This window comes from Platalea leucorodia, assembly GCF_965183815.1.
Source record: "Platalea leucorodia genome assembly, chromosome: 3".
Classification (NCBI taxonomy): Eukaryota; Metazoa; Chordata; class Aves; order Pelecaniformes; family Threskiornithidae; genus Platalea; species Platalea leucorodia.
This window is the reverse complement of record NC_138825.1, coordinates 78,730,623-78,747,401: the sequence shown is the minus strand read 5'-3', so window position 1 is coordinate 78,747,401 and position 16,779 is coordinate 78,730,623. Positions and strand designations below refer to the sequence as shown.

At 36.2% G+C, this 16,779-nt stretch overlaps 1 protein-coding gene across 1 annotated transcript in view; it reads right to left on the bottom strand.

Moving 5' to 3' along the window:
• Window positions 1–1,944: 1,944 nt before the first annotated feature.
• The window catches only part of ATG5 (autophagy related 5), an 86,908-nt gene continuing 72,073 nt past the window's right edge, over window positions 1,945–16,779 (bottom strand). The window contains exon 8 of the mRNA XM_082307285.1: window positions 1,945–4,334. Coding sequence (XP_082163411.1) covers window positions 4,198–4,334 — 137 coding nt within the window. The 3' untranslated portion in view covers window positions 1,945–4,197. The remainder of the gene's footprint in view (window positions 4,335–16,779) is intronic.

Below are 16,779 nucleotides of genomic sequence, written 5' to 3'. Positions count from 1 at the left end.
TTCTGGCATAAACTGATAATAATCAATATTAATACTAGACATAGAAGTATGTAATCAGTTTTAACACTTACATATGGTAGCATATGAATAAATACATTCTGTAAGCTACTGCTAAATTTGCAAGCAAACGAACATCTAGGTTCTTTGGCGAGTTTAAGATCATTACATGTAAAAATATTCAATTTGGAAAGTACCTACGAAAGGGATTAATCTATTCTTTTCTTGTCCAGCCCCTCGATTCGGTAAATTATCACTGGCAAGCTGTGACGTTTGCTTAAAACATTCTCTAAAGTGAAGACTCATGTTTTAGCCCTAGAAGTCTTCTAAGAGTGTGCCAATACACTTGTACAGCCAGATGCAGATTTTCCCAAATATTGAAACTGAAAATAACACCAGCTATCCTCAGTGCCATAAACATGGGAGTTGTCACTCAGACATCATTCACCATATAAGGAAATTAAAAAAAAAGGGCATAATTATTATGCAGGATATAAATAATACTGGAAGTGATGATCAAGAGCCTTCATCAGCTCACCGGTATCTGGCTGTCAGAGCAAAACACACAGGAACACAGAAGTGAAAGGACTTTCCCAGTCACTGAGTCCAATGACTGCTATCACAGGCAACCAGCTCCCATCTTTTCAGAACTTAACCTTCACATGGGCTTGCTCCACAGATCCCAAAACTCTTAGTGAAAAAATAACTCGGTTTGAAGTAGCGCCTTTCCATACATTTATTAATGGCTAATTCATACTGCGTGTTCCTGTGCCTGATCTGTCCATAAGATTTAACATTTCTTCACATTCCTGCAAGATCTCCCAATCACACCGGTACATATTCCCCGCAGTACTTACATTTCTGCCACTAAGGCAGCACAGTCCCTATACCAGCCCAAATCTCTCCTTTCCGCACAGGGGTAGTCAGAACCCGCCCCGCAATATTCCATGGGAGAACCACTGCCCCTGCAGGCAAACAATTCCCACCTCTTTTCTGAATTTTCTGTACCTAATGGGAACTGAGGATTACAGGTGCTTTAGCAGCGTAACACATCATTGTATGAGCTCTACTCATTTCCCAGCAGAAATCCTTCTCCTTAGTCTCTACGCCTACTTTGCATATTCAGTACAACATCTTTTCCCATTCTCCATTTTTCAGGGTTACGAGGCCTTCAGATGTCACATTCACATTCTTCCCAGTAGTGGCAATATCATCTGGCTTTTTACAAGTACAAATTTATTTTCTTTAGTGTGCTCCTTTTTTTTTTCCCCCCAAAGAATCAATGGAAATTAATTTAAAGCTAAAATAACCAATGTCTAGCTCTTAATGAAAAGGCATCGCCTTGTGTGCTGACTGACAGTAGGCTGAGTGACAGCCAGTGGTATCAAAAAAATAATTGGAAAATTCACTCTTTGTTCACTGAACACTCAAAAATGGAGGCAGCCATTGCCAAACAACATGAAATACAGCAAAGACAGCAACAAGCTCTGTGTTTTGCTCTTTTTTAAACTATAAACTTAAACTTAACTTGCTCTCCAGATACACTTAAATTCTAAATGCAGAGGAGTGTGTGTGCATCTATTTGGCACTTTTCCTTAGCACTGAAATTAACTTAGTGAGCACTATGTTAGATTCTGACCAATTTAGACCAAATCTGGTTTTTCCAGAAGTTACAGCATTTCAAAGTGAAGAAAGGTATTTAATTAAGCCACAATGCACCTTCTGTTGCTATTGTTATTCACACACTAAGTAAAAGAAACTACAAAAATGTGATTTAAATCAGGTAAAGCAAAGACGCCACTTCATTTTTGTGATGATGTGCTTTTGTTTAGATACATCACCCAAACAGCTCTTTAAGAAGCTCCTACTTATTAAGTATTAATTAAATGTTTTTGTCACTCCATGACAAAGATCCTTATTTAGCTGGAAATAAAGACAGACTCAAACTTTGTTTTATTTTTTAATAAAGTTTAAATAGTCAAAATAAGAGGAAAGAGTATGTTTTAAAGCCAAGCTATTTCTTTGTTCCTGCTAGGCCTTAAAAGTTGGATTTACCAGCAAATACGTGGCATGAGAAGAGAGCTGTATACTTAAAATGCTGGTGTAGAATATATTAAAATAGCCAGTGACTTACTCCAGCCTACCTTAAAACAAAGGAAACACAATCTTTACAGTTCTTTAAATGTACTGCTTCTTATCCTGATTAATGGAAAAATTATCCCTACAAAAGACTTATTTTGTAGAGTCTTCATATTTAAAAAAAAAAAAAAAAACTTTGCTTTATCCATTGGCAAGACTTTGAAATTCTCCAGAATATTTAGATGTGTCTGCCTAAGAAAGTTTATAAATGCCAATCCAACACTGTAACAAAAATTCCAAATGGCACTAGAAATCAGAATAACTCAACCAAATCATCCCTCTATAAGAATATTACATTTCCATTCTGCATAAACACAGATCAGCATGGTTTGTTTTGTTTTAAGAATTCTTCATGACCCACAGAATACAGCATAGGTTTATTTCACTATTACCTTTTTCCTTCCATTTCCTTAATGCTATTTCCTCATTTACATTTAAAACACCACCTAATTTGTCTACTGCCTTTTTTCTGCCCTTAGGGCTTTTTTTAGCCTCAATTCTATCCTCACCCAAAGAGATCCTTCCCCTCTTACTTCTTAAAGAGGTTTTTGTTTGTTTGATTGATTTTCATCTTCTTCTTTCTCAGATACAGGTAAGTATCCTACCATAAAGGGAGCAGGGAAACAAAGCAGAATGGGAACAGCACTGGGAGTTACCAGGAGATTTGCAAGCCAAGACTTTGAGTAGGAACTTCAACAGCTACTATTTTTAGAAGAAGAATGTCATGCTTTCTTTATATTTGATAATATTTGACATATTTGATAATATGTCTACTATAAACATAGTCTTGTGCCACAAACAGCCACAAACTCCAGACAAAACGATATAGCACACAGTTCGATGAATTCAGCGTAACACAAAAAAATGGTAGAGTCCTAGTAGCAGCCGCAATGGTAACAAACATTTAGAAGCCAAAGCAATCCAATAACCTACAAATACATCTGCTAAACTAAGGAAAAATCTGTGCAATGAGATTAGAAGCTTCCAAATTTCATACTGATTGCTCAGGGACAACAGTAGAAAACTAAACTCAGATGTAAGGAAGTATTAGCTTGGAAAAGTCTCAGCTGTCCAAAATTCAAAATTGTTAAAAAGCAATACATCTGTTCATCATTCTACGATTTAACTGTTTTCTAGTCTATGGGAATAAACAGCAGGATACAATCGTTTGCAACATCCGTTTACTTTTTTTTTTTAAAACTTTTTAAACTAAATTAAGAAAATATTCTTACAGAAAAAAAAATTAGATGAGCACAAAGAAATGCCATGACAAATCCTGAGACAAATTATCCTACATCATTGCTAGTCTATGAAAACTGGTTTGAATAATAAACATACTGGAGTATTCAGTGACAGCATACAAATCAAAAATATTTGTAAATTATTAAGTTGTGCATGTTTTCAAATGACAAAACATGCTCACGGGTTTACTTTAAAATCTCTCACTGCTTGTTATCAAAGTTAAAAGATCATTTGCATACCAATACACATACTGTAAACATGAACTTCTCATTAAGGAAAGATGGGTTTACAGTAATTTGATCTTTTACAAAAAGCTATTGGTAACTGAATCTCTCAGTGTCTAACTTTCTAGAAAATTAAACCAATGTTTCCACTCTCAAAGTTGAAACACTACCGCTTTAGGAAACAGCCCTGTTTATTTGTTAATCAGAAATACAATCAAGTGGCATATTTCCATTTGCTCTTTGGCTGACAGTTTCAGCTTCATTATATTTTACAAGAAAACAGCAGACTTGCAGAGGTCCTGTAAATTCTTTCATATCGCAACTGATTTAATTACAGCAGTGAAGAAAAGCAGCGGTGATGCAAAATAAGATCAGCCCAATTGCCCTTATCTGATGATAGGATCTCTCTTCCTGTTTGGCTTGCAGCAGTGAGGACTTCTTGTTTTGTTTCGGGTTTTTTTTTTTTGTTTTTGTTTTTTTTTTTTTTTTTTTCCTCCTGGTCAGGCTGCCTCTGTCAAGATTGACAGAAGCAAGAAGTTGACATGCCCTTATAATTCCAGCTTGAGAATGATCCTCATACCAATATAGCTGAGTTTCAATCAGTAGGTCGGGGAATGATACTAATGTGGAGAAAATTATCTGGATAGCTCATATGTTCGCTTAGCCACTGTATGGGTGTTTCCAGCATTGGCTCAATTCCATGAATCATCACTTGAGTCTTCTGCTCTCCATCTAATTCAAAGAAAAAGAGAAACCACTAGTATACCATTCAAAGTTCACAGAAAGATTAAACATTTACTTATACTTAATTTACGGTAGATTTAATTGGTGTTACAGAGTTTAACATTTAACAGAACGAAAAGCAGGAAATATTGGTATGGAGAAAGCTGAGATTTCTATCATCTAAAACAGAAACTTTGAGTTAAAATTAATTCCAAGAAAAAACTGGGTTAAAATGAAACTTAATGAAAGTGTCACTCTTCTTTATTAGTTGCAAGGTTTTTTTTCCTACAGCGATCACAGCTTGGTGTCAACACAGTTAAGGCATATCCATCTTGCCCAGCTATAAGCCATACGAATTTTACACAGATCATGCTTAAGAGGTTGAGCTTCCTAAAACATACTCATAAAGTTGTGTTCTTCATACTGTGATTTCCTGAAAGAGCTGGACTACATATAATATGTCACACATATAATACATGTAATATTCCTGAAGTAATTTTGTTTTGCTAAGAATAATTTACTTAAGTCTCTAACAATATTTCCGAGTTCCTCAGAAGGCTGAGTTGGCACCAGCTTTTTCTCACTCAGATTCATCTCTTGGAAAAGCAAAGTTAGCAAATCATTCCCAGTATGACAAGAGTATTTTCTAAGAATATTTCAATTCTTTTTATTTATACTTGTCCCGGAGGATGCAAGTACTTTGATCCTTTGATTCAAATGATGGGAACCAGCTAAAGCAACTGACATAACTGTCATGAAATGAACTAAAAAAAACCCAAAAAATGAAAATTTATTTCAGAGCCTTGAGATGAGAAGAGCATCTGAAATATGCTCCAAATAATGGTTAGGAGGAAAAAAAAAGTAGGCAGTGACCTTATACTGTTTTTATACCATACTCTGGCATTCTCACACGGACCTACCACAGTGAAATCCACATTCAGTGCTCAAAAATATCACTGCCTTCTCTAATTGGCATTTTATCCCCCCCCTCAACTGTCTATATTACAGAACAAACCACTGTGCTGCCCAAGAGCTGCATGGAAGAGAGCAGAATCTAGAAGTGAAGGTACCATTACTGGCTCTTTCATTCAGCTGCCCCAGTTGTAGTGTAATTTCTATTTATAACATAGATAAAATCTTATTTGTTTGATAACCAAAATGATTTGACAGATGCCTGAAGACATTTGTATTATAACCAGGTATCTATGCCAGCATAGGCTAAATTAGACTAGGAAGAATCATCCTTGAATATGCTGTTGACGTTATGCGAGTAATAATTCTTCCTGCAGAGCAGACAATTACGTTTGCCTAAAATAAAGCGTTATACATTAGTTACATGTTACCTACATATGGTATCATATTCTGTACAAATTCTTGATTAAATATGTAAAGCTTGGTTCTCTAAATGGCATAGTATATACATTATCACACTAAAGCATAAACAATTGCTGGTTTCTGGTTTTATTGCAGACAGTTCAGAAGAATTCAGCATGTCATTTAAAAATAAACTTCTGGTATTTCCAACCAAAGCAGGTATTTATTGGGCTGAAACGTTACCAGTCAGATTGTCAAGACTATAAACTCCAAAAGAAAAGATCTCAGAAACCAAGTTTTTACTCTGAGAAATTTGGGAACATCTAAATATTTTTAATATTAATAACTCCCAATTATATGTATTTAACAGTTTCAAATTAAAATCTATCTACTGTATTCCATAAATTGGCCACAAAGTTGGTGACATCTATTTATATTTCATAATTTAATTTTCAGAAACAACTGATATGCACACACAGACAGATGGCAGAATGCTGTCTCGGCATTAGTACTGTGCTAGCCACCTATACACAGCTGACTCTTCTTAGCAAAAACTTGCACAAAAATAGATTAAAAGCTTTAGAACCTCAGTATCATTTCTTGTCATTGGAGGAAAGGCTTATAAATGATAAACACTTTCTTTGGCTCTTCTTTTACTGTGTGACAGAACATTTTTGGATGTGTGTGCATGTGCGTACTGACTTGATGCCTCTTGCTTAAAAATGAAATGCAGTTAATCTGGGCGTCCCCATTCCCTGCTCCCAACCCAACTTTGTGCCTTTCTCACACAAATCTTTTATTCTGCTCCTCAGGAAACTGAGAAAGTCTCAGAGGTCAATGAAGAATTTACAGTTTAATTAAAGTCTAAATCTCTGCATTAGCATTGTTTGTGCATTAGTATTATCTCTGACAAAGCATCACTTCTCTTTAATTCCTTTTCCCCTTGAGGCTTGACTAAAGAGATCTTATCTACCAATTCTGTATTTACTGTAGCCTTCTTTCACAAAATCCATTGTTTTTACTGTAGCATTCTTCCCTCCTTTTGTTACTAGGGACCATGAACTCTCACTTAAGTCCCATTTACCCAAACTTTCCTCAACTTTCATGTTTTCAATAACTTCCCCATTTTGAATCACATACAGAGTCTCTCTCCTATAAATGGCTCCTCCTCTTTATGTAGCAAAAAGTTGTCAACAGCAAATACGCTAAAAAAATTATTGGAAAATATTCTTGTTTTCTCAACAGCTGTCTAATTCATATTGACCATTACCACTGTGATCTGGGTTCTGGATGATTTGCTAGCTATCATGAAAGCTTCATCCACCTGGTTTATAATAGATTTATATAATATAATATGTAAGATTTAATATATTTAACATATAATATATCTATATATATTTACAATATAAGATTAATATAATATAATATAATATTTTTCCTTCTATTACTGTTCATATGTTAGGAGTTGTAGCTTATTTTGTATGCGTCTTGACACACCAAGTGCTGGCCTCTTCTTCCCCACCCCATATTCTATGAAAACAAAAAGTCTTTTTAGACTGATGAAAAGCCTCTATAAAAGCGTACAAGTTACTAAACACAACATATATTTAAATGAGTGGTGTAAGATTTAAATGACTTAATTACAAAGATTAATGTCATTCTATGTCATTGGACCAGGCCTATAAAAATTAGGGCAAATAACTCTGTTCATCTGTACTGCACGGGGTCCAGGCCTGATAATATCATTACTCTCAATACCCATTTTACAATATTCAGTAACATAGTAAAAAAACCCCAGGATTTCCACAAACCCAAGAAGTTCAAATTTTCCAGTCACCTCGCCGACTTTTTTTTTTTTCCTTTTATAATCATGATAGAACTGAGTTACATGTTAGCTATCATATAACCTAAAGATGGTTTCTTTTACTTTGTTGCAAATTAATCTCAGGAAGAAGATGAAGTAGAAATACCAGAAAAAGAAAAGCATAGCAATACATGTTTTGTAGGAAGTTTTTATAATGTGTGTACATAGTAACTACTTAAAATCAGAGTATTTCTATATTACTGAAGTGATGCACATGTAAGAAATACTGTTTTGGCATTTACAAAAAAAAGCCTCAAAACCAATTAAGTCATGTACTGTCAGAGTGGTTGTCCCAGGATTAAATGATTTTTCTTTGCTTTCCTTGTGGAAATCCACGAATACAGAAGGCACTATAGCCCCTGAAAGTCACTAGTGGCAAGTGATAAGCACAGATTATAAAGCTTTTTGGTAAAACTTAAAAATATTCCATCTCCAGAAGGCAGATAACAATGCATACATGTTGTGTACTAAGACATTTTTGAGACATTTCAGATCACTTAATTTAGACAATAACTAAAAGGCTGCAACACTGAAAGTAGGTACCTGACCCAGGCTAATAAATCATACCGTGTACAGTCAGAGGAGTTTTCCAACTCTGTACAGAAAATGGAGAGAAACAGGCAGCTCTGAAGTGAAGGGTTTAAGAAGAGGTCTGCTTCTCTATCATCTACAAGGTGCCTCAGTGTTCCTGATCAGGAAACCACTGTGATCCAGCCAAAGAAAGTCTTGGCAAAGGACTCTTTTGCAGATAGGCATCTGCTGGAAGGAAGCAAGAGAGAGTGTGGCTTTTGCATCTCAACAGAGTCCTTGAAGCAGTGGCTCGAAGCCCTCCTCAACCTGAGGCAGCTTGAGTCCACTCTCCCTTCTTTAAGGAGAATGCCCGAACTACTACAATATTTGCTGTTGCTAATCCCAAGCTTCCCCTAAAAACCCTCAATGTTCAAGAATCAGTGAGATACAGAGAAAGAAAGAAGAAGAGAAAATCTGTAGTCTTCACAGAAGGTAGGAAGATGTGCAATGTCATGGTACCACATGGTAAGTTCTTCTGTTTCCTTTAGCTATCTAAGTTATTGCCTGCAAAGTAAACCACTCAATATTAGGAAACAAAATAATTTAATTAGCTTATTCAGCATCAATTCAGATTGTTACACATACCCCTGATGCAACCTAAATACATTTTCCTACTGAATTACCTTTTTATTTAGAAAGGAAGAACTGAAGATGGAGGGAAAAGATTTTTTTTTTTTTTTTGAGATAGATTCAAGTGCCTAAGAGCAGAATAGTGCAAAGGGCACTACTTCTGGCAAAGGTACATATTTCAGCCACTTTCCACTCAGATTAGCAGCACAATGCTCACCAATGTTGCAGCTACATACTCCCTTTCACCTACACAAGATCAGCTTCTCTAGCCAGGCTGCATCTGTGATGCACCACTTAAAATTCTTTAGTGGGATGAAATACCTCCCTTCTGATTCGTGGCCTCTAGCAATCACTTGTCAGGGCAATTTAGCTGTCTTAAATTCTTTCACTGATAGACAATACAAGATATTCAGGATTTTGGAAAAACGTCCCTGGAGTACTTAAATTAGAATCCTCCCTATGCAAGTCCTCTGCATAGCAAGTCCCAGAACCTGCCTGTAGTCATCAAAATGGACAACTCAGAAACCACGGTTTCTTACTCGGAGCAGCACCACTTACAAAATTGGCTTTAAAACCCTAAAAAGAGAAACAGAACCCAGTCCCCCAAACTAGGAGCAAACAATGCACTTCTTCCACGATACAAGGCCACAGGACTATATTGGACAAGGATACAAAAAAGTGTAAGGAGTAAATATAACCAAGGAAGGTGTAATGCAGTAGCAGCATTAAGAATAATGTAACAGAATTAGTTTCCCGCTTTTTCAGCTGTGCAGTGGGCCATAAAGATTTGCTTGCTTATCTTAAGAATACATCATATGTTCTGGATACTAAAGGTAGTCCTGACAATAGGTTATACCACACTGTAGGAAAACTCATCTTGGGTCAGCATTACAAGCAGCAGAGTTCTCCTTTTGTGGCTGTGGTGCAGCTGCTCCGTTCCACATCTGCTGCTCCTCAGATTACCAGGCAGAACAGGCCTTTAGGTGCACGTACCCTGAAGCAGCCAGAGCACTCCTTGACAGCGTGCGCTCAGCAGCTGGTGCCTCAGACATCTCTGAATCTGACGACACACACCAACAACCTCACCAGGAAGATTTTAATCTACCTCTTTAGGATCTCTAGGAAATTACTGAAAGCTGTGTATCTGTAAGCAATGTGCTTCACGTGTAGATGCAACCACCGAGTTCGTTACTGACAGATATTGCTGACTCAATTTTTAAAGCCCAAAGCCAAAGCTGGGTGGGGTTAAGTCCCTGGCAAGCAAAGGAGAAAATTTCCTTTTTGAAAGCTAGACTTCTGGTCTAGCACAGAGGATCGCATATGAAACTAAGCGCAATTATTTACAAAAGACTATGCTATATTAGCAAGCAAATTCAAAGACTGTGTTCTAACCTGTAACCACAGGTGGTAAGAAAGAACTAGACAGTGGTTGAAATTATCCTTCCCCTCTCTAGGCACCTCAGGTTACATATTCTAGGACATACAGAGAAGAGAGAGCCCCAGACTAGCCTCATAGTCTAACGAAGAAGTACTCCAGTGACTTCTGCACCAGTTTTAGAATATAAATAAACAAGCACTTGATGAACATACTTCCCTTTTTGCACTTTTAAGTAGGTAACATCTCTAAAAACCCCAAACCTCAATATTGTGAGTAATGGTTCAATTTGATATAGGGATCTTTCAACTGCTAGCGCTGAAACGGATGAATAGCATCTAGCTCTTCAACAGCAACCTGTCCAAAACTGAAAACAGCTCCAATATCTGATATTAAAATTGACAATGACTGGATACCTTTTACAACAAAACAAGCTTCACAAGTATTTTCATTGTGTGTGCTACAAAAATCACGTGTGCTCATAAAACGTCCATAAACTTCAAAAAAAATTAAGCTAAGGGGTATTTATGATCATTTTCACATCACTTTTGTAATACTTAGTTTAGCCAGATACCATATCTTTTTAAATTCATGGCAAAATATTTCTTTCCTAAGTGAGCAAGCTTAGCTACAGAATGAATTCAACCCATCTATAAATCAAATATTCACGCTTTACTTTTCTTAAATACCTTCTTTAAAAGAAAAACATTAGAAGTTAAAATATATTATTTCAGGCTTTTCCATTCATAAACTCAAATCTAACTGGAGCATTTCTGCGATCAGTTTCTGGCATGTGTATGTGTAATAGTGACCAAAGTACAGAAATATGGAGAGATGTTCAGATTCCACAGTAATGATGACCTCAATATAAAGGTCTCAAATAGAAAAATAAACTTGTATTTTAAATAAATCTTACCTACTCAGCTGAGTACTAACAGGTGCTCAATACCTACACAATTTTATGGGAAGTGCATACAAAAAAAGTTGAGCTTGGTCAAATCTCTTGGCCAAATGATCATTTGCTCTTTGAATGAACTCAGCACAAGTACTTCAGACAGTGAACACAAGTTCGCTTTACTGATGCAAAATATTTTATAATTAAGAAATGATAGCTTCAAGGGCTAAGATTAATAACATTCCATTGAGCAGGGTTTTTTTTTTTTAGTTAAATTTTTTTAAATAGGAATAAAATCTTAGTATGATTTTTCAGAAGCTTCACACTAGCCTGTTTCAGCCATCATATCCAAGGCTTTCCTTACTTTTCTGTGAATTCCACCCTCTTGCAAAAAGGACCTTGCTCATCACAACAGTAGGCTCCACTGGTAGAAGTGACTCATTTTCCATAGCAATCTTAACATACTTTTTGCCTCACTTTAATTGCATATAAACTACCAAAATCCTTATTCCCTTCCTCTCCCCTAATTTGGAACAATTATCAGTTTAAACAGAAACACAGATGATATATTGGATCACAGTCTGTAAGATAGGCTGTTCAGTATCCTCTGACCAAGAGCAAGAACACACAAAAAAGCCTGCAAAGCTGACTCTAAAATAGCCTAGCCACAACAAAAGGTTCCTCTGACCTCAAAAATTTAGAGGCTGATGTACGATACAAACGCACAGGACTGACTTTTCCTTCCTGCCTACATATCCCGCCAGCCCTGGGGAAAGCCACTGATGCTGATTTCAGGTGAAGAACTCGCACACAGAAATACATAGTCAATGCATCATTCAGAACAACTCTTTTTCCTCAAAATGATTCTGTATCTGGAATAAACATTGTTCCAAACACAAGATGAGGTTTGGAGAAAAAGAACTTCAGCTCCTGGATATAATCCAACTGCCCGATATGAATATAAGCAAACAGTCAGGTAGATCTGGTTAACTAGCAGCAACAAGAGAATATCTCTCATTTTAACCACTGGTAGTAACATGAGTTCAATTGCTCAAAGTGAAAGTCACAGTTTTCCTAAGTATATGTTCTCAGCTCTGGATATTCTTGATAGCTACACAGATATCCCCCAGATATAACTTTTAACTATGTCAAGTTCCTGGCCTCAAAGACAACTAATGGTAAATAAAATCCACAACTTCGTATTTTGTTTAAAAATCTCTTTTAAAAGGAATGTTCATTTTTAATATGTTCACTGAACAACTCCTTACAGATAACAGAACAAGAGTGCTCAACCTATCTTTTCTAACTCATTATTTTGATTTTTTAAATTCTTCTCCAAAATAAACAGTTCAAAACATCAGTCTCTCTCCATCCTGGAGTGTTTTGTCATTCATATTAAGTGTCTCAATTTCATCCTGATAGCACCTTGATGTCATCTTACCAGAGCCCCTCAAAAGAACTACTGCTTCTTAGTCCAAAATGCTATGATAGAACTAGACCTATATCAACCTCAGTGAACTCTGTTCTTGCAGAGTACTCGACTACAAAAGCCTAACTCCAGGCAAGATATCTCAAGTATTCCTCCATTGCAACACTGTCATGAAGTCCATATTCACTGATTTAGCTTTAATTACGGCTGTATTTCTCTACATGGTTTTGACACAGGCCAGTTGGCTGATCTCTACGTGATCTTCTCATGGCATAAACATCTCCTACTTGAGTTTAGACATTTGTGACTTAAAGGAGAGGAAAAAAGTTTCTTTGTCACAGTTCTTAGCATGATTAGATTCCCTGGATTATATTCCAGCACAATCCTAGTTTTCTCTACCCCCAAAATTAAAGTAGATGAATATGCAACATTATAATCTACATTAAGTATTATTAAATACTGAGATCAAATCAAATACTTGGCATCACCCCTATTAATCATTTTCTTCTCCATGCAGTTTTTCCTCTCTCGTTATTTCCTGTCATCTTCTATCTCAAGTCTATCCTCAGGTTAGATAGCCACGTTTCTGAAACATAACAAAAAATGTGGATTAAACTAATCACCACAAGCAAAAATTTATTACACTTTGGAGTGGCTTATGAGAACTTGGGTTATGCTTCTAATCTCATAGCAGCCAGAAAGTATGCAAACAAACTAGAAAACCTTTTTTCTATTCCACTGAAAAAGTTTTTAGAGAAAGTGAATCTGGCCCCAAACACCAGTAAGTCCAGGTTGCCTGAGCAGACTATTTTTAACAATTCTCCATGCAGCCCCAAACCGTTAACACTGACAGTAATACCATCTAAGACAACAAAGGGGATTTTTTCTTCTGTAAAAGAGTTCATGCAGCTCAATGGAAAAGCAGATAGAGGATGGAAATGAAAGCTTCACTTAATTAAACTTTGTTGTTTTGTGTTTTTTTTTTTTTTTATTATTTATTTTTATTCTTGTATATTTAATAGAAGCTTTTTAATGGGGTTGTTGCAATAGGTCCCAAACTAATTTATGACAGAACCCTAAAATACTTTTCTTAAACATCTAACGTTTTGGTAGTTAAAAGGTTTTAGAAGACCTTACAATGACTGAGCCTGAGGTGCTTCCCATCAAACATGCATAAAAAAAAAAAAAAAAAGAATTTTTTCGGGGGGGGGGGGGGGGGGGGGGGGGGGGGGGGAGAAAGAGAAAGAAATTTTATAAGATTAAACTCCCAGGACATATTCTTATACCCCTTCTTCCTTAGCCCTAAACCAGCAATAAACCTGCGCTACTTTATCAAAGACTGGAGTTATCAATTGAAGCTTATAAAACAATTTTCTGCAGTACATTTAAGTTTGGCGATGCTCATGTGAACAAAGCGGCAGAGCTCAATGCAAACCATGCTGCTGTTCCATGTAACAAGCAAGCACACAATACATTTATATATACAAGGAACAGGCAAAGGTGTGCACTTGAACGCATGACAAATTGAGTCCAACTCATCCACGATACGCTTTCCATTGTTGAGGGAGAGCTAAATCACTTTTAGGAGTTGTGTAGCTTTTTTAAACAGCAGGCATCTTGACTTAGATTAAGTTAACCCTTTCATGCACCATGCCCTTAAGTAGATTTGAGGTTTCCCTTCCCTCTAAACTGTGGACAACTGACCTTCAGAAATTAAGGCGCTCTCTGTATACAGCTAGGGAGCTAAATGTGATCAATATGGTTCTTGAAAAAAATGAAACATTTGATAAAGATTTTTCTCTATAAAGATTGGTATAAAGCAAATGAATTTGCTGTAAAAGACTTCTTGTGGCTAATAGTTTGTGAGAACTTTTATAATGTCATTGTTTTCAAAATACTGTTATGCCAAACAATTAAATAGCAAATTCTCTATACAATTATATTATATATTCCCTATGCACATGCACATTCATACACTTTTAAAGGTTTTTAATGGCATTCTTGAACTTTCAACCTCTACTTTACTTCATTTTCAAGTTACTATAATTCACATCATGCCTGCAAATATTCTTCGATTCTAATGGCCGTCCATCTTTTATAATGAACTTTTCAGCTAATCAAACGATGAACTATTCCTAGCAAGGCAAAGCAAAGAAAGATTACTGTTGCTGAAAAATCATTGTCAATACAGAAAAGACCAGCATGTTTACTTGTTTTCATCAAGCCATAATACTAATTGTTAGTTTATCTGCCCAGTTTAATAAATCAAATTCAAAAGTGGACATTCGGACATAATTACAGTTTAAAAACATTTGCCTGAAAAGTGATAAGCGATATATACAGATTAAAGGGTTATGGCTGCTATTTCGTGTTTTGCACCTTCCCCCATTTAACTCGAGAAAAATAAACTGGTTTTGCCTTTTTTTAAATGCTACTTCCAGCAATATTATTACAATACTTAACAAAGTAAACAACTTCACAAGCGAACTATACATGAAAATGGAGATGAGCTACTCAATTAACCCCAAAGTACGGACAGTTTTGGTCCACGTCTGACAAATTCTTCAACCTCTGCTAAGTTGATCAGTAAAAACTCGGCTAATTGAATCCATCGATGTGAAAAACCACAGGCTCAAGTCTGTACTGCATACATCAAGCTGAAGGATTTCTGCTTCAGCCATGGCGGTAATAGTCAGTGGGGTCAGGTCAAAGAGGGTTAAAGTGAGTCAGGATATAGCCAAAGGAATACATCAAACACTGATTTTAAAAGGGCAATTAATCTTAGACAGAAATGCTTCCTGGGGAATGAGATCTCAATCTTAAGAGCACACTACATGATGTAGCAGTAAAAATGTACATATACAAGCTTAGAGAGCTTTCATCCTGTGATCACAAACAGAAGGGGAGTGCTGTTTATCAGAGAAATACAAACCCTTGCTAAAATACTTACATTAGCTTCTTCCGGGCCCTTACTCGTTGAAAAATAAATTCTTTAATGAGCAGGCAATAGAGTTTGCACACATGAAATATATTTTTCTGTACACACACTGTAAGTTCTTTTGAACAGCTAGGGGGTTAAAGTATTTGCAGATCTCTACCACAGTAAAATTAAATAATTTAGTCTTGAAAAACTCAGGAAAGAGTGGATAAAGGAGTAATGGAATACCTGGAGGGCTCTCTATACTGAACAGTAACTTTAAAAAAAAAAAAAAAAAAAACAAAACAACCGCACACCCCAAAACAGCTACCATGTTCAGAGTTAAGATTGGAAGAGAATTTTCATCAAAAATTCATTTTATTTTTTCCATTCCAAAATATCAAGAGAGTTAGCTTCAAAGCTGATAGATTATCATATAATTTTTATTTTTAAGGAGAGTTTGAATAGTAACGTATTTTTTTTATTTTAGAGTTCAGAAAGTATTTTTTCCACTTTACAGCAGAAAAGTAGATCCATAAAACTTAGAACACATACATACAGCATTTGCAAACAGAATTTGCTAAGTTAGTATCATTAATCAGTTAGCAATGTTACTAGGAATCATTAGCTGTGTGGACAAACACTGCAGGTACATAGCTCTGAAATGAGTTACAGCTAATTCTGCTGCAGTAGTTTGCAATTTTAAAGAAAGCTGGCTTTGCAACCACCCTTCCATCTGAGGATACTGATCCCCAACATCAGAAGTGGCAGAATGGCATTTATTTGTGTATCTGGTCCATACATCTGGCTTCTTTGCTTAAACTGCCAGTGAGTAACAGTTTGCATTAAGATACTGGACTTAGTGAAGTTTCCCAAAGTGTAGACACGTGCTGCATTTTGCCATTGTAAGTGTGGTGGTGATACCATCAGGAAAAAGGGCAAGGAGCACAAGAGGCATTCAAATCTTCAGGGACTACAGCATCTCTGTGCACATGCCAAGCCACTGCATGAGACTTCGGCTTTAACACAAGGAAAAGTTTTACCTCTGTTTTCTTACAAATATTCTCCAAATTGCTACAGGTGCCAAATAAGACAGAAAGTACAATTTATCCACTGAATGTGAAGTTATCAAAATCTCTGATTAAAATGAGGTATTCAAGAAGGGGACAACTACTATTAACAAGTGCTGCTGAATCCTTAGAGAAGAGAGTAGGACACAGTAAACAGCATTTATTAGTGGATTACTCTGCTTTACATTACTGGTAAGGCTGCTACTTTTCTCCTAATTATTTTTTGTAGGTCCTTTAGTTTTGCAGGTTCTCTTCTTTTTAGCCCTGTAAGATGTTTATCTCCTGGGAAAATCCGGTTATACCTATAGGCATCAAGGCAGAATAGAACAAGACTGCAAGAGAGAAGCAAGGAAGACTAGAATAATTTTACTCAGCCCCCCTCTAAAGATACAGTACATATACCTAATGTAAAGGTATAGATGTAGCTCACAAAATGGACCAGAACCCACT